Genomic DNA, 22,553 nt, shown 5'->3' on the forward strand with positions numbered 1-22,553 from the left:
TTAGTTTTGTCCACCAGGTTTTTTTGAAAGGCATACTACATTTCTGGAGTATAGGCCTATGCACTATTGTGTTGTGGGCTGTAGATCCAACATGTTCAATAATCTAATTTAAATCGTTCAAAAATCATCATTTGTTTTTGTGTTTGGATTGTAAACCAAAAAGGGAATACTGATTTGAATACTTGAGGTAGAAAAAAAAATCAATGTAAGCTACTACATGCACCCAATCTAAACACTGGTAGTTTGTGTAGTGAACGGGCGAGGCGCTGTGCATCCTCTGCTGTGTAGCCTCCTCGGCTCCGTCCGCTCTGCACAGACAGTGAGAGACAGCCATGGAGAGGTGGAGAGTAGCGGACTGTTTTCTTTGTTATTTTTAAACTCTTGCAATATCGCAACTATGACAGTGTCCGCGGCCACCCGTGCCGGTCCAAACACCCGATGCACTCGAAGGCAGCAACACGATTTCCACCGGTTAAGTATATGTCACTTTTCTCTCTCTCTCTATCTCTCTCTCCCACAGCTCAGATTGGGATTGCGGTATAGTCGGGAGATATGTACCATCGCTTTTACTGCTTGTAAAATCTATTCCGAAATTTGTTGTGGGATTCCCTGCGTGTCTTCAGACGAGAGAGGGGGGAATGTTTGCGGTCGTCATGTTGTTCGCGTAGTTTATAGCGGCTGTTAGCGGCGATAGCACATATATTAATAGGTGAATAGTGGGACAAAGTTGCGCACTTGTCGGTGGTCGGCTACTGAGAGGCCTGGCTCTGTGTGTGTGTATGTGTGAATATGTGTGTGTGTGTGTGTGTACGGAGTTTGTTTCTGTCTCCCCTCCCCCAATCCCCGCTGCTGTTCTGTTCGTCCTGGAAGAGGCCAAGACATGATTGTGATGAGAGCGGCTCACTTTAGAGGAATAAACGGATACAGTTTACAGACATTTTAATGGACATTTCATGAAACCGGCCCGTGCAGGCTTAAACCATGGACTTTTTACTAAAACCCCGCTTTGAACTGTTCTAAATATCCCAGTGAAGCCGCACACCTGTGAACGCAGCACCGCTCCATTTAAATGTGAATGTGCCGCTAACCGAACAGCTCTCGTGCCGATGCATCATAACGGTATAGGTGACATGCCAGTCTGACCGGAAGATGCATTTTTTAGTGTTTCGGTTTCAACTCCAGCTGTGACACACTATCCACTAAATGCGCCTGTACCAAAACTGCCCTAATTGTATGATTGTCATTGTCCAGCACATCTGGCTCACAGCGCACGTGCTGCTCACACTTCACGGTTGTGAGGAGAAAAAAGGTACCGTTGCCCAAATGTGTCGACTGTCTTTGTTCAATCAGGGAAATGATTTCTGTCGGTATTGGACAAGACAGTGAGTGGGCGTGCCCTGAAGGGGACGCGATGATGGCAACCATTAGAAGAGATTTCCTCTGAAATCACAGCTAGGGTAAAGCCAGCTGTCTGCCTTTCTTTTATTAATTGACTTTTTTCCAAGACGTATTTTTTCTTTTAATCCCCAAGCCATTAGATTTAGCAAGTGCACAGGACTATAAATAGTAAAGTCACTCCTTGTTTTGATTGGACAGAGCCATTACTGGTCAACATGATTAGATCCTCTTCACAGCTGCCGTGAAATATTATCTGCTGCATGGATATGATATGGATATGCATTAAAACAATCAGAAATAAATCTATTTGTTTTTTCTCTCTCTTCACTGTTACATCAGGAAATCAAATCAGCACTAAAATGGTTTACCAAGACTGTATCTGGGAAGCTTAATCATATAAGCTGTAGTGTATGGGCAGTCAGTAGAGGTGGAGATATAGGCTACAGAGAGTGCTGTGCTCAGGGACATTGCACCAGGACAAGGATGTGTCCTTGAACGAGTCTTTCAATTCCCTTAAAATCATTTAGGCATGCCATTCTGCAACTGACCCATGCTCTATGATAGGGGAATGGGATAAGGAGAGACTATGACACACAAACATCAATAAAGTATCATATGCAGTACTGCTCTCATCAGCTTAGAGCAGAGAGGCTTTTCCATGAAAGAGTTCATGTTATAAGCCTCAAGAGAATACACTAATACTAGTTTGGATGAAACTGGAGTAGCCGTGCAGAGTAATGATATGCTTATGCATAAATCACTATTCACCATATACATACTAGTGCTTGCTTAGAAGGATGCCTCGGGGCAAGAGGGTATTGAAGCCACGACTCTTGGCCTGAATTACCACAACATTGCCAAATAACACTGAATGTGACTCAGTGCTGCACATTTACAGATCATCAAACCACATCATTGGCTACTACATTACAGACTATCAAACCATATGATAAGCCTCATGATTTCAGTTTTCAGTTTCTGCTTACGTTTGCAGATGTTATGAACGATAAGCGGTCACAGATCAAGTGCATGAAAGTGTTTTCTAAGTGTATCAATGTATTATCACTTTTTGAAAAGCAGTTTTACCAAGGTCAGACCGGGCGTATCGGACATATAACATGAGCATGTAAGTTGAGCGAGTCTGATAAAGCCCATCTGAAATTTGCAGCATTGCCATCACTGGCATATACTGTACAGAACAAACTGCAAGAAGCTATACCTAGAGCTTTACAGTAGCTGCTGTCATATGTTTTCAAACCCTTGGATTTCTGCAGGATTGTCATTCATATTTAATGTTCAGCTGAAAACTGGCCACAGGATGAGTTTTGCATGAAAATCTGATAGAAATGCAAACCATGCATAATTCTAAAAAATCCCTAACAGGCACTATTCCTCATATAGCTGTGCAAATGGCGAGTATGGAACATTTTTGATTGACATTTGTCAGCAATAGATGTTTTTTATGAATTCACTTGTACTTGCCATCATTGAATTGCCACATAGAATGTTTTTGACTTTAAAGGTGGAGTCGGCAATCCTGGAGAATGTTTGTTGTCAAAATTACTTTTTTATCAAAATCTGTGAATATCTTCTCACGATCTGCTACCAGTCCGTACTGTGTATGCGATGATAAAAAATATGGTGTAAATACACAGAACAGGCTCTGTTGGTGTGTTGACAAAGGGGCCATGGTAGCTAGCAACATGCCTCTTAACAGAGCCCAGGCTGTGTGTATTAACACTGGATTTCATTTCAGCGCAACAGTACGGACAGTTAGCGGATCATGAAGAGATAATCAGTGATTTTGACAACAAGCGTTCTCCAGAATTGCCCACTCCACCTTTTAATAATTATGGGAAATTAATTAATTAAAATATCTTCTCGTACTACTCTTACCTATCAGAGATATGATGATGCCGTTTCTCATTCTATACATTTTTTCCTTCCTTGCAGGAGTTTTTCTGCCGTGGCATAAGTAGAGGCCTGGATCTAATAGTTGTGCATTGCGGGCTCTACGGGGACGTGGTACATGGATGCTGGGACTATGAGCATAGGCGACACAAGGGGCTACATAGCAGCAGACCTGGGAGGCAGCTTCACTGAGGATGCTCCCAGACCTCCAGTCCCCGGGGAAGAGGGTGAGCTGGTGTGCAGTGAAGGCCGCCAGTGCAGCAGTCACCTCGGGGGCTTCTCCTCCAAGAGCGACGCCCTCAAATGTGAGGCGTCTGTGGCTACTCCCAGGCGGCCAGACCTGGACCTGGGCTATGAACCGGAGGGGAGTGCTTCCCCTACGCCGCCCTACCTAAAGTGGGCCGAATCGCTCCACTCGCTCCTGGACGACCAAGATGGCATCCATCTGTTCAGGACGTTCCTCAAGCAGGAGGAGTGTGCCGACATGTTGGATTTCTGGTTTGCGTGCAGTGGCTTCCGCAAACTGGAGGCCAACGAGGGCCACGAGGACAAGAAGTTAAAACTGGCGAAAGCTATCTATAAGAGATACATCCTGGACAACAACGGGATCGTCTCCAGACAGATCAAACCGGCGACCAAGTCCTTCATCAAAGACTGCGTCACTAGGCTTCACATCGACCCCGCCATGTTTGACCAGGCTCAGACCGAGATTCAGACTATGATGGAGGACAACACCTACCCTTTGTTTCTCAAGTCGGACATATATTTGGAATATACACGGACGGGAGGGGAGAGCCCTAAACTGCACAGCGACCGCAGCTCGGTTTCTGGGAACGGTAAGGGTCTGGCGGGTTATTTACCGACCTTAACCGAGGACGAGGAGTGGAGGTGTGACCATGAGCCGGAGGAGCGGTCCGAGTGCGACCCCACGCCTAGTAACCGGCTGACCCAGAAGCTGCTGATGGAGACGGCCCCGCAGCGTGTCGCCAACAGCAACAGATTCCAGGACAGTCACGAGTTCAGGTAAATCCTCCCAGCAATCTAGATTAAAGCTTCCCTTCATCTTCTTCTGACTACACAGTTATTTATCCGGCAAAGTGCTGAAATAGGTAGAAACCCTGAATCCCAAAAATACCATGAACGCTGCCTCGACTTTAAAGGGGAAAAGCCGAGTCTTGAGTACTAGCACAAGAGAGGTCTGAGATGAGAGAGGGAGAGGGTGTGTGTTTACACCTGTGGTGCAGAGGAAGTGTCAGAGGCTGCAGGAGTTCAGCTGTTGTTGTGAGAAGGTTGAGCTAGTGTTCTTTGTTTTCTCCCGTGCAGGTACTATTGGGACTTGTGTTTTCCTTCTGGATGGGCTTTTGTAGCCAAATAGTTCAATAGTATTTTATCTGAGGGAGACGTTTCTGAAATATAATATTTGCCTTCCTCCTCCGAATATTAAGTCTGCAATCATGAGAAAACGGTTCCCTTTTTCCATAATAAGATAAGATAAGATAGTCTTTATTGTCATTGTACAGTCACCTATACAACAAAATTGGGATTGCCAACTGAAGGTGCATTACACATACAGAAAAAACAGACAAACAATTTAAGTTAAAAATAGTATAAAAACAAGACACAGAAATAACAAAAAAAACAAGACAAGGACAGGCAATGTCATAATAAATAAATATAAAAGGCAGAAAGCATATTGCACTTGTGGAAAAGTGATGTAGCCTATATGTATGTCTGTTTAATGTTTTATGTTTCATGAGAGTTAAGTGTCCTGATTGCCCAAGGAAAGAAGCTGTTAGCCAGTCTGTTGGTTCTGCTCTTCAGGCTCCTGTACCTCCTACCAGAGGGCAGGCAGACAGACAGACAGACAGACAGACAGACAGACAGACAGACAGACAGACAGACAGACAGACAGACAGACAGACAGACAGACAGACAGACAGACAGACAGACAGACAGACAGACAGACAGACAGTCTCTTCAGGCTCCTGTACCTCCTACCAGAGGGCAGTAGGCTGAGCAGGTGGTGGCTGGGATGGAGGTGGTCACGGATGATCTTCTTTGCTCTTGAGAGGTATCGAGAGCTGGCGATGTTATCCAAGGAGGGCAAAGGAGAGCCAATAGTCTTTTCAGCTGACCTTATCACCCTCTGCAGCCTTTTTCTGTCAGCCACTGTGCAGCCAGCATACCACACAGTATAAGGAATTGTACGGATCCCACTTGTTTTATAATGTTGACCAGTAACAAATCAAGACTGTGCTGCTCAAAGGTATAAATATGTCATGTTTCAAAATCCTCACAAAAGGAATGTTTTGTTTTTTTCTAAATTGAAGAAGAACACTCCTTGATACCCAGGTTCAGTCGAGCAAATAGCTCAACCTGCCAATTTCAGTAGGCGGTCTTGAAGGTTCCTGATTTCTTTGGATCTTTTTTGCTGTAGTGCATTAGCTTATGGCATTAAAATAATTGCTTCCCAGCTTTTGAAATGCTATTCATTCTCAATGTGATAGGTCAAAGTAGATTCACCCAGCTGTTGTAATCTTTGCCGTGCCAAATATGCTGATGTCCCGCTGACTTGATGATGAAAAACATTAGCTCGCACAACCAGAGGGCAGTACTGATGCAAATTCAATTTTGTGTTGTTTTTCTGTTTCATTGCCTAAATGCTAAAGCTTAAAGGAGAAGTAAGTGATATTATTTTGTTAATATAAGTGTCAAATCACTCTAAATTCATACAGCAATCACTTAAACAATAAGTGCAGTTCATCATATGGTTCTCCCAGTCATTCAGCTTCGCAGTTATTGCCAGATAATATTTTGAGTATCCCGCTCGTTTTTATCCAATCAGGAGACAGAACGCTATAATGAGGCGGTTCTCTGTGCCCGTGAGCGATGACTTACTGCTCTCCATCGCGGCACTCTCTGACGTAGACGGCTCTGTGTTCATGCGATGGTGACGTTGGGACCAGGGAGGTCCAGTGTTAAATCACAGCCTAGGGCTGTCTAAGCGGGCATATTGCTAGCTACAGTGTGCCCCCTCTGCTTTCATACCCCTTTGATGATAATAGATACCAGTTTACAGCGCCTAGGCTATGTACAAACACCAGATTTTTTCAACGCAGACGCACACACTAGTACGAACAGGATTTTGACTGTAGCCTTCAATAATTCAAAATCATATCACATTCAGACACTATGAACAGTCTCGTATTTGACCTCTACTGTTGCAGCACTAGTTTGATGAAGAGGGATGGAAATAAGATCAGCTGTAACAGACACAATACCTTCAAGAAAAGACCCTCTGTCTCGCTGGATAAGACATTTTCTTACAGTTCTTTGGCCATTTAAAATATCACCATTGAACTATGGCTGAATGGTTAATCAATACTAAAACTAAATCTCAAGGCTTCGATTTAGGATAATCATTACGCAGTCCTTCTGGCCCAGTGTTGAAACTGTCACGTCAAAGGTTTTGCAGATTCATGCCGTGTTCGTTGTGTGGGAGACATGCTCATCAATTAGAGTTGGCCTAAGGGCTTATACCCGACAAAAAACAATCCAACAAAAACCTAAAGAAAACATTACATTGATGGCGTGGAAAAAAGGCCAGAAGCAAATTTTGACAATTTAGCCTCAAATAAAACAGCACTCTGGTTGTATTGGAGGATTTTGGGTTTGAGACGACAGCTGTGCAGTTAAAGATGATGATGTGTAAGACCTCTCATTAAGCAACACCACAAAGCCTTAATCTGCACTTGAAATAGCGCCACAGGCAGCTGATGATTGAAGAGTGTACAGCCAAAAAGTCAATGGAAATAAGTGATGCAGAATCTGAAGCAGAATCCAGTCATATTGAATACACATATGTACATTTACACATACAGTATGAAAATGGCTCACAAACGCACCACAAGGTAACAAACCATGATACCCTACCATGCTAAATACAAGGTGTCGAACACATTAAAGGTGGAGCCCGCAATTCTCTGTGCCAAAATCAGTGAATATCTCCTCATGATCTGCTAGCTTTGCATACTGTTTGCCCTCACAACAATATCCAGTGTTTATACACAGCCTAGGCTCTGTTAACGGATATGTTGCTAGCTATGGTTGGCACTTTGTTAAGATACCTTTTGTTTACCTGTTTACCGAGCCTAGGCTGTGTATTTACACCAGATTTGTTTTGAGCACAAACACAGTACAGACAGCGGATCATGAGGAGCTATCCATTCACTGATTTTGACAAAAGGGGATTATGAAAACAAGCATCTCAAGAATTGCTGACTCCAGCCTTTAACACAGTGAATATTGAACTGAAGCTAACCTTTTTAGAAAATGATATCGCAAATCAAATTGCCATATCAGTGTCACACTAAACCTTTTCTTTTCTTTATATGATTTTGTCTTGTTGTGTCTCAGTACATTCTCCAGTGTTGTCATGCAGCTTCCCTGGTTGATATGCACAGAATCCAAGAGGAACCAAATGCTTGTTTGTTTGCACACATAAGAAAACATATCCAAAGGCCATTCTGCTAGAGATCGATGTTTTGCTTGAAATCTCTTCCAAACATGTTTGAGAAAAAAGCTAACTCTAAGAATGACCGCAGGCTTTCCAGCCATGTGCAATTGAAGATCTGGACGCTATCTTAAAAGCAGTAAACTAAGGAGCTTTAATTAGCGAGGGGAAAAAAAACAGTTTTGAGCTTATTTTCACATCATTATTTCAGCAATCAAGCATTTGGCTGGAATTACAAAAAAGACAGGCTTCATTTTTAAATAGCCTTTTAGCAGCACCCGTTGGGGTTTTGTGGAACTAAATTTTACATCAGTTGTTTTCTGATCTCTTCAGAGACAGGCAACAAAAGACATTAACTAGTCTTTCAGATCAGCTTCAAGAAATCTAATGACTTGAAGGAGAACGACCTATACATTTATTAATGTTTAGTGAGATGCTCACCGCTCAGTTTTGTTCTCATTCTCCAGCAAGTTGTGTACTTCAAAGGCAATGCTTCATCATCATCTTTGTAATTTTAATGCGAGTTTTTGAAAGTTGGGGCCTTTTTATAATTAAAAATAGTTGAGACAAACATGAAATAGTAATATGGATTTTTTTTGCATAATTATGCATCTAAAGAAAAGGCTTTAGTGTTCAGTTATCGAAGAAAAACTGTCTTTTGAGGAAATTAAATGATACAAATGATTTTTGCTGGTCTTTGTATGTTAGTTGACATGGGAAAGAAACAGGCAAGCTAGAAGGAGAGAGAAAGGAAGTTTTGATGACACATGGTGGAGGGGAACTGAGGACACTGTGGCCAGCGTCTTTCAAAAATACATGTTCAAAAAACGTGACCAAACACAGCTATTTATTAAACGGATTAAATTATTTTGGTGCAAGTTGCGGCCAGTTTACAGTGAGCCATCTTGCCAAATGACAGAAGCAGCTAATTGAGAGCTTATATGGGAGCATGGCCTCCCTGCCTGCAGAGAAGATGTGTTTGGGCTTCAGGTGTTCTCAGTGATAAAGGGACACCTTGTGCTTTTCTTGGGTCTATTTACTTTTTATTTTTATTTATTTCTAATTCATCATTTCGGGTTAGAAAATGTAAGCACTGTATCTTTGGATGTTTTCAAGTATGATATAATGCAAAGTCAATGATCAATACGAGGACTAACAATGATGCTTTTATCAGTTCAGGAGCAAATCCCGCTCTGAACCACTATTCAGGTTAAAATCAATGGATTATGGATACAATAATAGAAACTGTACGACTCTGTTCATTATTTATTTGGGCCTGTGAGAGTCCCAACCGTGTGCTGTTATTATTCGCTGTTGTCGAATGTGAGATTTTAATGAAAATCAGTGGGTCACAGAGGTTTCATTTTGAACTCTGGGTGTTTCTGCATTTCAAACGGAGGGGAGTGGGAGGGGGCATGGTATAAATGCCTCGGGGAATTCCAATTTGAATAAAAAGAGATGATGCCTTACATCTTTAATTCATGTGTACAAAGCCCCCGTAAGAAATGTGTTCTGGAAAGTCAATGACTGAGATGGTAAATGGTGTGTCAAATGAAAACTCCCTCTGTATCTGTAGATGATCTGGAAGAATCATTTTTCTTAGAGCCTCAATGGGTTGCATTTTTCTCAATTTGTGATCACAGCCGCACAGAGCTGTGTACCTTTTGTGTTTGTAAATGCATGTTAATGAGCATGTCTGTCTTATTTCTCTGCAATTTATTTTCTCTCTCAGCATTTTCTTGTATTTCTTTGTTCTTCTAGACATGCACCATGCCGGGAGCCCGTCAACCCATACTATGTGAACACTGGTTATGCTGTGGTTCCCACCACTAGCGCCATCGATAGCGAGCAGCAGAGTATGTCCAGCGACGCAGAGACAATTTCCCTTACCGACAGCAGTGTGTAAGTATTTTCTCATCACACACACACACACACACACACACACACACACACAGACACACACACACACACACACACATTCTGTACGACATAAAGGCTTTGCCATGCTGCAAGTTTTATCGTCACAATGATACAGAATCCAATTCTATACTTAGTATTCCATTGTAATAGAAAAAGAAGGCTTGTGGGTTTCATTTGCTTCATATATTGCCCTTTTTGCCCATTTTAACCTGTGCTTGACCATAGCAACATAAGCAACAACTAAAGACCCATCTGCTGTTAGAATTGATCTCTAATGCTAATGAGGAATCCTTAATACTCACTCTCAGCAGACTTACTACTACTAAATACCTACTGACCTATTTTGCGGCACAAGAACCATGTTAAAATGGGATTCTTTATAGTCACCGTTCTTACTTTAGGGTCAACAAAGCAGAATGTGTCTTCTAACTTCTTTGGGCACATGCAAGAGACCAAAGGCTTTGTTTGTACTGCCTGGGATCACTTGTGCCTCTATGTATTTCAATTGAGTGTACCTGCCAAACCGGCATGTGCTGGTGAAAGAAGATGTGAAAATGTTTTCTAGTTGTAGAGATGGCACAGGGGAATTGTGCCACAAAAAACCTCAAAGCTTGCACAACTTGACAACAAGAATGTGTTTTATGCAGAATGGATTAGAGGCTGTTATCAGCTAATTGGTCTAGAGCTTCCAGCATAGGAGAGTGGGGTAACCCAGCATGACCAATACCACATGGAATGAACAGACTCCTGGTAGTGTTAACATGTAACTGTAATCCTACAGACCACTTGTGGTGAAGGAGGAACACAATAAGCCTGTGTGCCTGTCCTGCTGCACTGATTAATCAAGGCTTTACAAGGTGTTTGTTTTAGGTACAAAAAAAAAGCAGCAGAAAGATTATAACCTCAAAAGCTGCCTGTATTGGTTATTCATGAGGATGTTTTATGAAATATGTCTTTGTTGTTTATTCCAGAGAGGGGGTTCCACCCTACAGTTGCCGCAAACAGCATCGGCGGGAGATGCACGAAAGCGCCAAAGCAAATGGGCGAGTGCCACTACCTCATATTCCAGTGAGTTATTCATGGCTTCTTCTTTCACTGCTTTCACTCTCTCACTTTCTTGCCTTCAACACCTTCTCTTTAACTGCCTGTCTCGAGCCTTGTTTTTCCCTGACTCCACCATTGGAGATGTTGCATATTTTAGCAATGCTGTGTGTCGCAGCAGGGCCTGTGATGGAGTATAAGAATAGCTGATGGTGAAAGAGAAAGCTGTCTAAATGCAGCTTGATGCTTCTCTAAGCTGTGTGCGCTGAAGCCTAGCAGACATGAATCCTCCCCTGTGACAGCCCTCTGCCTCCCTCTGCATAGCACACTGTCTCTGGGTAGGCAGAGCCCCGGCCCTAATTAGGCCTCGGAGTGAAGAGTCAAATTAAAAACTCCACACGTAGCGTCCTATTAGGATGCATGAATTGACTCTGGGAGTAACGCTCACGTTTCCCTGCCCCAACAAATGAATCATGACTTCACTCCATCGGCAATAAGAAGATTGACAAGGCTTGTAGCTCTCTTTTTCTTTTTTGAAATGTCACTTTGTTTTCTTATCGTCGATATGAAACAATGGCTGGAGAGGTTGCTAAATCAGGAGGTACCAGCTTTGAATTATCATTATCGCACGCACCGCAATAACGTGTGCTGGCAGTAGAGGTAATTAGTGTCACTCAGTCCTCAGGCCCGGCAAGTTTATTTGAAAAGCACAAACCATTATGCAAAGGCAATTAAGAGGGCTTTACACAATGTGTCAGGGCTGCACAATATATTGAAAATGTATCGTTATCGCGATATAAACATTTGAGGTATTTGTATCGCAAAGACCGCTTCAACTGCAATAAATGGTGGCCTATTCCATGTGCCACGCATTCATGCTTTGCATGTCAATATATGTGGAAAATGAGATGTAGCCTACCAGAAAATGTTGTAAATGGGGGCATGAAGATGTTTTGCTTAAGTGATCAATAAATAATAAACAATAAAAATGGAAATAATACATTTTTCCAATGTCTGCATTGGAAACTTACTGTCGGTGGTCTATTAGTCTAACTCGGAGCAGAAAGAAACTATTTGTTTAGTTATCGCAAGTGATATCGTCATCGCCATTTTCAACAATGTTATTGCATATCACATGTTTTCCTGATATCGTGCGGCCCTAGTATTTATAACAATGCTTAAGCATACATCCTCCATTATGTGGAAAAGTTAGGCTATGTCACAAAGGATCCGTTTCAGTAGTATTCAATGGTCAATTCTTACCGCAGGTTACTTCATATTAGAATATATTATTACCCGTTTGGACGTTCAAAACTTGACGCTGTGGTCAACTTTAATGTGTCCTGCTTGTGTTTGAGTCCCTTCATATCACTGACACCGTGGGATAACTATTCACATGGTGTTGACAGTAATGCAGCAGTTACAATAATGCATTGCTTACAGTTGGACATTTCTTCTCCCCCCCCCAGCGCACAAACCGGATTCCAAAGGATATACACGTGGAGCCTGAACGCTTTGCTGCAGAGCTGAGCAGCAGACTGGAGGACGTACTGAAGGAGAGAGAGGCTCAGGAGAAACTAGAGGAGAGACTGAAGAGAGTACGCCTGGTATGTTCACTTCATTTCCTCCACCACTGTCTAGTGTTTCAATCACAAGCAGATCCACTGTTGTTGTTAATGTGGGTTAACACGTGTGAATACGTAGCATCTTTCAGGAGCTGTAGAAGACATTCACACTGGAGTGCACTAAACGACCTCTAACATGATATGATTAATGCAGTGCAGAGAAAGGACGCGTGTTTTGATTCTCAGTTTGGCTGCTTTGTCTAAGTAAAGGGACACCTTCAGGTCATATGAGGCTCTGATGGGATTTGAATATTACTGCAACCATCTTAGCTTCTGGTGACGTTAACTGAATAATGTAAGTGGTGGTTTAGCCGCAACTAACTATTATTTTCATATCGGTTTATCTGCCTTTTATTTTATACATTTAAATCATGATATCATTAATACAGTATGACAGATGCAAAATATTATTATACTGTATATATTATTATATTTCCCAGAACCCTTGTTCCTCCAGCAGTACACAAACCTTATAACCTTATGATATTCAGTTGATTATCATTATGAAGTAAAGAAAAGGAGCAAATCTTGCATTCGGCAAACTGGAATCTGAGGATGTTTTGCCATTTTTGCTTTAGAAATGACTGAATAAATAAACTTATTAATTAATTGCTAATAGTTGCAGATACATTTTCTGTCAATCCACAAATCACTTCATTGAGTAATAAATGTGGAAACATTTATATTGAATATCAAATTCAATATAGCCCAATTACCAGGCAGCCACAACGCAAGATGTGTGTCTGCCTGGCAATTGGGCTTAAGATTTTCAGTAAAAAAAATTAGACTTACATTCTTCTGGCCTAAATGAAATGAATGAGGCTAGCCATTTGAATGGGGAATAAAAGAACATTATGAACCATTTTGGAGAATTTCCTCCTTTGCCTGTCAGGGATGAATCAGTTGGAGCATCTGAACGCTTGGCTACTTTTGCAAGCCTGGAACGGTGCGCCGCCCGTTTGGTGTCAGTTGAACGCTGATGAAATGGCTGCTGCTACCACAAATGAAATCTCCCTCAGTTCACAGAGCCAAGTATTAAGTCTCGAGGCGGACCATTTATGTGGCTTGGCCCCCGAAAAGTAGAGAAGCTGCCGTCACACACAGCTCGAGGTTTGCTCTATTAAACCTGGAGGCGAGCATGAAACGCCTGCCTTCACCATGTGATACTCTGTGCACCAGGAAGTGAACTAAGGTTTTAGCTTTGTAGACATTATATCAGACAAATTTAACATGGGACGGTTATAATGCATACATATTTTCTATAGCATTAAATCATATTTAAAATACATCTGTTTATGTATGTTATCCCTTTTATTGGAAAAGAAACAGCCACATGATTTCACAAGAATGTGAATGTAGCCTCCGTTGCAGTCTGCTAAGAATTAAATTATGGCTTTGTTTAACATGGTTTTATGGAACAATGGACCTTGTGGTGCAAATATGCAATGGGTAATTCACATAAACAAAAGCAGCATCATGCTGTTTACAAAAGTAAATCAGTGGCAAGAAATCATGTGAGCAGGGTTGGTCATCATCGCTCATTTAAATTAGATTGTATTAGTTGTTAATGTGTTCGCCATTACTCCTCGCAAGGCAAGGGCCTGATGTTACTGCAACTGGAGACTGAAGCCTACTTGTTTGATAAATTCCCCGTCCAGCACTCGAGCTACCTTGGAGAATGTCAAATATCTTGTTTTGTTTTGTCAACGATTTTCATTTTCAAATGAAGAAGAGGGAGCCATTGGAAAATAAATTAAACGTGTCATCCTTCCTTGAATAACCTCCAGTGGGCTCTGCTAACTACTACTAATAAATATATTTACTACTAACAGATTTCTGAATCTGGTGCTGAACTACAAAGATGACACATCAATTATTAAATACATGCCAAGATAAAAAAAAACACTTCCTTGTTATATAGTTAGAGCAAATGGATAGTTAGTAAAGGGAAATAGCAAGTAACTCAGATTGGCATGTTCACAAATGAAGGGTTTTCAAAGTGTATTAACATAACCTAAATGTACAAGCATGGTGAGCATGGGCTTGCTAAAAGATCAAAGTGAAACCCCTATGTGTACAGTTACCTTTTCGTTATATCTCTTTGTTCTCTGTCTTCCCTTCTCACTCTGCCAAAGTATTTCTGACTCCTTACACGACACAGAATGGTGCTCACAGCATGAAAATCATTTTGCGACGGTTTTATCCACCCACTGCTATGTTTTATTTCATCACTACTGCACATCCTCCACTCCCCACAGTGCCTGCGTATCTCACAGTATTAAGAAAAGCCTGCCACTCCCCAAAACATAATCCCCCATTGAGCAGATTTCGATTCTGTCAGGGAGTGATTTTCTCCCAGTCACTAAGAGCTGACATTGTACCGGTATGGTTGCTCGGATATGCTGTGTGCATTCATAGTACGGCCAAATCCAAATGATACTGCTGTATCCTTGGTTCGTCTCCCAACCTCTGCAGCAAGAATGAAAAGACTCATATTAGCATATGGTGAACATCTGCCACCTGCAGGATGAATTAAGTACAACATTTCTGCACCCTTATGGACTGAACGTCACAAATATATACAGTATATATATATATATATATATATCTTTAAATATAGTGTTAGCACTGCTTACTGTGGCACTTTGCTTTATTTTTTACTCTTTTTATTATTCGTATCTATTTTTCTATTATCATCTGAAAACTTGCCTGCCTGGGTAAATAAAGGTTAAATAAAAACTGGCAACTTCTTTAAACTGAGCGTTTTTCTTTTTTCTTTTTCATTACACTCTTAATGCCGAAATGGTACTTTCCTGTCGATGGTGCTCTGGATGTCAAATCATTAATTGATTTGCATCGTTTCATGTGTGTTTCTATTGTTATTTTTGTGTTATATCAATATGTTAGACTAGAGAAATGGCGTTTCATTTTTTAGTGTATGCAAGTGCACCAAAAATGACAAAAAAAAAGGACAACCAACCTTGAACATCCTCAGTTGTGTTAAACGTGGGAATAAGCTGTTTAAAACAATAAAATACAATTGTTTACTTTTATCAAACCATATCCTTCTAACAAGTGTTTGTGTTCTGCGTGTGCGTGTGTGTGTGTGTGTGTGTGTGTGTGTGTGTGTGTGTGGTATTGTTTTAAAGGAAGAGGAAGGCGATGAAGTCATGTCCACAGTCACAGTATTATCCAGTCCCAGGTTCCCTCCTGGTGCCTTCCCGCAGAACTACAACTCCCGCTATGCCGACGCTAGCTACGCCGCTCCTTTAGCCAGAGACGCTCACGAGGAAAACCCGGAGAGTATCCTTGACGACCACGTGCAGCGGGTCATGAAAACGCCCGGCTGTCAGTCACCGGGTACGGGCCGTCACTCGCCCAAATCACGCTCCCCTGAAGCTTTCCCGGGGGTTAAACATCCAGCTAGGCACGGCCTTAAGGGAGAGGGCAGCCACCTTCACTACCACAAGCACACACACCACACCCACCACACTGGCCCCGCCAAGCCCAAGGACCACGCAGAGGGAGAGGCAACCAATCGCGGCCTTCCATGGAGCGCCGAGACCACCAGTCATTACGGAGCCAAGTCCCGCAGCTACGCAGATGGCATGGGATCCAACTCTACAGAGCATACAGGGTATAGGTACAAGCTAAACTGAAGTCTTTCTTTGTTATTCAATGCACCAAAAATACATTCTGATTTTTTTTTACTGACCAGTTGTTGTTATTTTTCATTATACAACAGCAAAGGTGGCGCACAGTGTAAGAGAGCGCTGAAGAAAGGCGAAGAAGTGCAGCCTCATGACATGCCCGGGCCGGTAGAGGAGATGGAGAAGAACCAGAAGATCCTGCTCTGGCTGATGGAAGGACAGAAAGAAATGGTTCAGCATAAGAGGAGCCCATACGGGTCAGTGATGACAGTTAGCTTTACATTAGTGTAGACATCTATCTATCTATCTATCTATCTATCTATCTATCTATCTATCTATCTATCTATCTATCTATCTATCTATCTATCTATCTATCTATCTATCTATCTATCGCTCTCTCGCCCTCTCTTAAGAATTACAATTGAAAATGTTAGTGCTGGTGTCACACCTATATGATAGTTTGTGTCCCCTACAAATTAAAGCAAAAATAACAAAGTCATCTTGCTTTGTGTAGTTTTGAATATTCAAAACATTTCTTTTCATTTTCTTCTCTTGATTTTATTTGCTGTTTTTCTTTTTCTGTTGTTGTTGTTGTTGTTGTTTAATCTCTGTAAGGCACTTTGAGCTACTCCTCAGTATGAAAAGCGCGATACAAATAAAAATTGATTTGATTTGATTTGATTTACGTTTTAGGAGCACCACTGGATCCAAGAGGACCGGGGAACTGCGGACCAACGTGCAGCCGTCTCACCCGTTCATCCAGGACCCCACCATGCCCCCTAACCCCGCGCCCAGCCCCCTCATCCAGCTGGAGGAGGTGCGCCGCAGGCTCGAGGAGGAGAAGATCAAGTCTGGATCTTTACAACCCAAGCAAAGGTGAGTGGACCGAGATGTCCCACTACTTCCACCGGTTATGTGTCCAGTTTTTCCTACAAAATCTATTTAAAATGTGATGTAATGTAACTTTGGGGTGTGTCAGATAAGAGATCATTTTCTAAAGTATCTATTCTCATAACTGAATACACACACTTTCCTCACAGGAAAATTGGATCCCTGGCTAGAACACAGTTTGAAGTTAGAAAGCTACCGGAAAAGTTACTTTTTCACTGTTGTTGTTGTTGTTGTTTACAGCAGCAGGGCCACCGTTTTGTTTACAAACCTATTCTAGTCTTACGTTTGGTTTCAGGTGCATCAAAATAATTTTATTTTTAATTTATGATGATAGAATTCTTCGATACTTAGAAATGCATGTAGCGTAAATATATTTTGCAAACCACCTGCAGGCTCTCAAAATGGAAAACAAAATCCCCCTTCCCTGAAACTGTATAGTGCACCTTTTAATTTGATCCATTGATGATAAAGCCGGATATCGATCCTTTTTCCTTTAGTCAAAAAGGAAACAGTTTCCCTTTTAGTCCTCTAGCCTGTGTTAGGGCCGGCCTGTGTCTAACTGACTGGGGTTGTTGGCTCCCTCAGGTATGTGATGGAGGTGATCCAGAGGGGCCGCACCGCTATCAGGCCGCCACTGTTCCCTCCTCTCAGCGTGGTGCCTGCCGTGTCTGACAGCGAGCTCTCCCAGCCCGAGTATGTCCACTGTCACTTCTCCTACTATCTCCAAGCTCCACCCCATAGAACATCCCCACTTCACTTCCCATCTCCATTACTGCTAGTTTAGTTACCTAGGTCTGTGTGTGTTTTGTAGAGCTTCTAAAATAGACATTCAGTCATTAAGTGAGGAGCTGTTGCCCTAATTCCCTCCTACTGTGTGCTGTATTGATGATGTCAATATGTAGTGCCCCACTCTCTGAACTTGAGTTGGTTTTAACGTGGCATCTTGTTTTATTTTTTCCTGTATTCGTTAACGTTGGGATAAGACTCAACCAGCAATCCACATGCACCCTGTCAGTTTTAGATGGTATCTATTTGAAAAAATTGACAAGATGGCGGCAAAGAATGGCTTGATGTGAAGAGAGTGGACTCCACCAAGTCCATTATCTCCACTTCAGGGTGCATTATCACACCTATACTACATTATACCTGGATCAGACTTGATGGTAGAAACATATCAGAACCCCTTGCTGGCTATTCACAGTGGAAGCTGAAGTGCTGCATAGGCAGAAGTTTTTATGAGAGAATCGGCAGGGGTGTCCAAACTTTTTTCACTGAGGGCCACATAGCCTACAGAAAAATCCACAAAGGGCCGGGCCACTTGGCAAAAATAACACATGTATCAGGACATGTAGCTGCTCTGATGTTTAGTTTCATAGTGTCTTCGTAAATTGTAATCCTTCTTCACTTTCCTTGCAAATTAAACAGACACATTTCCCCTCTAAGCAGAGTACCCAAATCATTGACTATTGTAGGATGCCTTCAGACACCCAGTGTTTTCTGCTATTGCCTCCAATGTCCAACTGGGTGAAAATAGTAGCCAGCCGAGTTCTAGATTTTTTTTTTACTTTTTAAAGTGAAATGCATGAATCTGGTGCACTTTGAGAGTAAAATTAAGAGGCTTAATCCGAAGAATTTTGTGTGAAAAAATTATTTGGAGACACTGTGTCAGATGAATTAAAAGCTATTGAAGAAGGACACATGTATTTTCCATAATAACATTAATTTAAAATAAAATATTATGCAGGGTCCTCTGGGACGGGCTTGGTGCTCTTTTTCTTTTATGGGACATATTTTTCTGTAATATAAGGAATGCATTTAAATTATTTAAAAACTAAAAGGGCCATATTACATTATATTTTTGAAATGTGCCGCGGGCCAATCAATCACTGCACTAGTGGGTTAACAAAAAATAAATAAAAAAATTAAATCAGCCGCGGGCCAATAAAAAGCCGGCCGCGGGCCGTAGTTTGGACGCCCCTGGGCTAGAGGTTTGGTCAGAAACACTGTTTGATGTTTGACTGCCCTCTCAGACAGATGCAGTACTGAACAGATGGAGGCGAATAGTGGAACTGTGTGAGAGGCAGATGAAAGGCAAGTGAAGCCTCCGGTGAGAGCTGTGAAGTAGTGGGGTTTCAGGACTAGGTGTGCACTTGGATCAAGACTGACTGAACCTTTTAAAGTACCTCTAGATTATCTAATGTGCTCTTAAAATGTCTGAGGGACAATACAAAGGATGTTTGTTTTTTGTTGATAGAACATAGTGTGTTGACCGGAATTTTTATAGATATTGTATATAAAAAAGTATAGTGCAACTAAAAAATTACATTTGTATGTGTCACAACACCAGAAAAAATTACAGCACCGTTTTGTTTTTCTTTATTTTTTTATCTGCAGCAGAAGTTCTCAAATTCTGCACTGTTTTATTGGACATTTGACATCATTGTGATCGTTTCTCCATTTGTACACTTGCTTCTACATTTTAGCATGTTTGTACATTTGTCATTTCCCTTATTATTTTCCCTAACTTGAGCCTCAAATAGTGTGGAAAAGTTATTTGTATTTGTTTTTTCCATCTGCAGACACAGAGGCAGTAAGAGGCCGCCATGTGAGAACATCACGGTGGCGTATTACTTCTGTGAGGAGCTGATACCGTACAGGACATCTGTCAGAGGGAGGGTCGTCACACTGGGACAGTTTAAAGAACTGCTAACAAAGAAAGGAAACTACAGGTGACCCATTGTATATGAATGTGTAGTACTTCAATAAATGTATCACAGCTGAAAGACTACATTTATGCTTTTATTATCCGCATTAGGCTTGTATTATACAACTGGCCTTATAATGATGTTAGAGCTCTAGCTGTCTAGTGTGGGTGTGTTATGGCTCAGGCTGTGTCTGTTAACACTGAACTTAATTATGATTACATATCACAGTTTTCTCTCAAGTGATTTTATAACAGCATAAATAGCTGTTACACAGTGGTGTTTGACTTTAATCAATGTTGATGCAATTAATCATAAGTGTTAATGACTTTGAGAGGCCACATTTCCTGCATCACTGATTTTTTTTTGCATTAATCTCAAACAGTTTTTGAGTTTGTAACATTGAATTTAACCGCAGTGTTGCCTGCTGCTGGACACAATGTAAAAGTAAAGGTCACAACTCTCTAAACTGGAGAAGTTAACTTGGTTCCTTGCCTCTTTTTCTTTTTCCTTCAGGTATTATTTCAAGAAGGTAAGCGACGAGTTTGACTGCGGGGTGGTGTTTGAGGAGGTACGTGAAGATGACGCTATCCTGCCCATCTTCGAGGAGAAGATTATCGGGAAGGTCGAAAAAATTGATTGAAGTGGAAGGATTTCGAAAGCCGGCGTCTGATAGGCGGAGGATCAGTTGGAGGGAGAAGAGAAAGTGTTTTAGGAAGAGACCGGAGGAGTGGGGAAGAAAGTACTAGGAGGCAGGAACAAGTGGACGTGAAGTTGATGAAACAAAATGGTGGTCACTGCAGATGTCTGGTGACGTTTGAGGCTCGGTAGCACCTCTGCAGTGACATTGGACTAGAAGAAGAAGAAAAAAAAGAACTCATTCACTTCTTTGGAGTGTAATGTATTGTAAAGTTTACTAGAGAAATGAAGAACAAAAGTGCTACTAAAGCTACATATTTTTGATATGATGTATCAGAGGGGTGTTCTTTCTAAAGTAACAAACACTTTTTTATATATATGTATTGGTACCAGATGTGTACAGTTTGCGTAAAAAAAAAGATAACACATTTTTATATCTATTTAAGTATTTAAAATGCTCATTTTCAATCCTACTGAAGCAGGAGCGTCGCCCCCTGTTGAAGACGATCAAAATCCTTTATAGGGCTGATCTTTGTTTGTTTGTCATTGGTCGTACAAATGTTTTTTTTCCCTCTACTTAGTGCTATTATTAATACTTTAATTACCAGTACTTTACTTTGTGGCATTCTGTCACGCTGCACTTTCTTTGTATTTTATACCACTGACTGTCTCAACGTAGGCTGCAGCACGAAGCACCAGTCATGCGTGACCAGAAATTGGAAATCCCTACAATGCAATCCAATCCAACAGTCTTAAAATAGTACTTTTAAGAAGATTATGGTCATTTTAGACACTGCGGGGAGAAGATTTAGGGTCATTAAGAAGCTCAAGCTGTGTGGTGTTTTTAATGAATTCAACGTATAACATGCAAGACACTAAGTTTAATGCAATACAATGCATCACCACAAACTCAGCCTTAAAACTGAACGTAAATTGGAACTAATATATTTCTCAAGTTATTATTTATTTTAGGGCTGTTTTATTGGGTTGCAATTCTGCATATTCTGTTGCATTGTTTTGACCAAAACCAATTGACGTTTTAAAAGACAATTGCCTTGGAATCTAACCGTAGATGCAATAATACTAAAAAGAAAAAATTAAAAAAATTGCAAGGTAAATAGCTATGCAAGTTGGTTTATAAATATGCCGCCCTAATTTAAAAAACTAGAATGGATATCTATATTCATTAACTGCGTAAATAATCAAAGTGGAAACATTTTCAAAATAATTAAAGGCTACTCATAAATTCAGTCTATTAAAAAACCTGTTTGAAAATAATCTGTAATTTACCCCTTTTTTATATTAATCAATGCCAATGAAAATTTGGAAAAAAATCACTCTTTGTAAGGCCAGTTCGCCAATTTTCTTGTATTCATATCCAGTTTAACACTGAATGAGGCTTTGCCTGGGTTCACTTTCTATATTCAAGTAAATTATTCAGTGTTAGAGGTTAATGTTTTTCTATAGCTTGCACCCTCCAGTTCATGCTAATGCAATACAGAGAGGCCCTTCAACCTGTCTGTCAGGTCATATCACAGCAGCATATGAATGAGAAGGCCCAGTGAATGTCATCGGATTACTACGTAAAATATATGCTTATATGTGCAATTAACATCACATCAAGGCATATTTCAAAACCTACTATAAGTGCTCTACTATTTTACAGTCCATGGGAGCTGATGAGGGCTAAAATACATACGTTCATTTTCTTCAGACTTACCATCTTAGACTTTTAATCATCGCCTAATGTGTCGATCAGCTAAAGAAGGAGCTGATCTCTATAGTCTGTAGCCTTCTAGCTAATCACAGCTACACCTAGTGAATTTTATAGTGCAAAATGATCTACTTTGGCTAGATCACGTTACACCAAAGAGAAAAAAATAGTACATGGTAGGTAGGTAACTGTATGAACGCTCTTAAATATTCCTTGACATTTACATTAGGCTTCATCTTGTGGCAGCACTTATTATTAACAGTGTCCTTCTTATAGTGTTCTTTTTATGTTCAAACCTTGAAGCTCTTGCATGGCAATCACAGGCATTCAGATGGAGTTCCTCAAGAAAAGCCTGCAGGGCGGTTAGGGCTTATTATTCTTGCTAAAACTGCACAAACAAAACAAAAAATTCTCAGCCAGCTTCTATCACCTTTCCCCTCTATTTGACAATGTAACTGATTACTTTTGCACTGGAATAGAACAATGTGAAAATGAAAAGAAATCATGGCACATTCAGCTAGGGATGCGACATGTCATTAAGATTCAAGG

General features: G+C 41.1%; 1 protein-coding gene across 1 annotated transcript; it reads left to right on the top strand.

The window, feature by feature from the left end:
- The first annotated feature begins 340 nt into the window (after positions 1–340).
- On the top strand, positions 341–20,817 carry axin1 (axin 1). Its single transcript, XM_080043306.1, has 11 exons — positions 341–471; positions 3,352–4,332; positions 9,584–9,724; positions 10,714–10,810; positions 12,253–12,390; positions 15,558–16,051; positions 16,154–16,315; positions 16,752–16,934; positions 17,535–17,642; positions 19,529–19,678; positions 20,168–20,817. The coding sequence occupies exons 2-11, from the start codon at positions 3,428–3,430 to the stop codon at positions 20,292–20,294; spliced, it is 2,505 nt and encodes an 834-aa protein (XP_079899432.1). The 5' UTR covers positions 341–471; positions 3,352–3,427; the 3' UTR covers positions 20,295–20,817.
- Positions 20,818–22,553: the final 1,736 nt, after the last annotated feature.

Source organism: Ammodytes marinus (assembly GCF_949987685.1).
Source record: "Ammodytes marinus genome assembly, chromosome: 16".
NCBI lineage: Eukaryota > Metazoa > Chordata > Actinopteri > Uranoscopiformes > Ammodytidae > Ammodytes > Ammodytes marinus.